The following is a 1,494-nucleotide window of genomic DNA, read 5'->3' as shown; positions in this document are numbered from 1 at the left end:
TTCCAATGAATAAATTTAGCACCCCCCAGTCATGGGATGAGGGTCTATAAGTAGCATCCAGAAATTCTGTACGGCTAGTATAGGGTTTAAATGTCCTCCAGGAGCAATCATATTATTGTATAGCATCGGAGCAAAGCACGAACATGCAACCGCTCCTGAATGCTGCTGGCTCCGCCCCCCCCACCTACCAGTTTTTTAAATCCCCATGCTCTCCTTTAACCCTCATCCCTCCTGAACAGAACCCGCATGGGCATGTAAAAAAAAAGTGACTGCTTCAAAACTCCATGGTATAAACCAGGCATGTGTGTTTTGGGGTCTACAATAATACACTACAGTGTTTTGCAATCACCTCAGCACCCAATAGAACCATTACTTTTATTAAAGGGACAGTTTACTCAAAAATTTTCTCCCCTTTATTTGTTCCCAACGCACCACTTTACCTGCTGGAGTGTTTTAAATAGTTTACAAGTATTTCCATTAACCTTATATTGGCATTTGAATTAGTTTATTTAGCTTGTGTGGTGTCCCCACCCATCCTGAAAGTTTTTGGCCACGAGGGCCCAGCTGTGTTAACACAGCCAGTAAAAGAAATTACAACTCACCAGGGGGTTATAGGAAGAGATAAGGTTAATAAATGTTAATTTTCCATTGTTCTCTCCAAGTATTGGTGATTGGTTAAATGGGACAGATATAAGATAAAGGAGCAGGGTATATTTACACACTGTGATAAGTAGTAATGAGATCTGATTATACCTACAAGGCTCAACCCATTTTTTTAGGTTGTGACTTCAAAACACAAATCAGCTAATTCTTAGTACACAAAATAAGCCTTAAAAAAGCAAATTTCATACATTTTTATACTCTGCAGCCGGGTAAGAAAAAGTAATTGGAAATACATTAAGGGAAAAACTATTTTATAGTATACTGTCCCTTTAAGTAGGTAAAATAAATACATTTACTATGATCAATTGTTGAGATTCATGAAAGAAAATGTTCCCTTTCCATGTGTCTATAAGCATTGTATAAGTGCTATTTAAATGTGTTTGTATAAGTAGATTGTACTAAATGATTGACTTTGTAAGTAAAATGTATGTTTAAGAAGTCATCATCACCAGGAATATAAAAAACAAATAAATCAGGTTAATCAGGAGTCAAAGACTGATAACCCCTATCATATGCATTACCGGAAAGGTGACACAGTGTGAGACCTGCCTATAAATACAGCTCTGTCCTTCAAATTGTCACAGTTAGCCCAGAAGTCAGAAACTGGACACACCTGCAAGATACATAAGAGACAATGAAATCTGCAGTTCTCTGCTCACTTGTGATCCTCACTATTATCTGCCATCTAAGCTTCTCTGTACTCAGTGATGGGGGTAAGTAACTCATAGTTCCATTTACTGTATTGATTTATGGTCTAAAGAAAGGGAGGCTATTCAGCATATTAACTGTTGCCCTATAATTTTTCTATGTCTATTGAAAACTACTTTAAAT

The 1,494-nt window shown here is 37.1% G+C and overlaps 1 protein-coding gene across 1 annotated transcript in view; it reads left to right on the top strand.

Moving 5' to 3' along the window:
* The first annotated feature begins 1,259 nt into the window (after nucleotides 1-1,259).
* LOC128638969 (hepcidin-2-like) overlaps nucleotides 1,260-1,494 on the top strand; it is a 1,949-nt gene continuing 1,714 nt past the window's right edge. The window contains exon 1 of the mRNA XM_053691112.1: nucleotides 1,260-1,380. Coding sequence (XP_053547087.1) covers nucleotides 1,298-1,380 — 83 coding nt within the window. The 5' untranslated portion in view covers nucleotides 1,260-1,297. The remainder of the gene's footprint in view (nucleotides 1,381-1,494) is intronic.

The sequence above is a fragment of the Bombina bombina genome, chromosome 8, assembly GCF_027579735.1.
Source record: "Bombina bombina isolate aBomBom1 chromosome 8, aBomBom1.pri, whole genome shotgun sequence".
In the NCBI taxonomy this organism is placed as follows: domain Eukaryota; kingdom Metazoa; phylum Chordata; class Amphibia; order Anura; family Bombinatoridae; genus Bombina; species Bombina bombina.
This window is presented reverse-complemented; position numbering and strand designations above follow the sequence as displayed.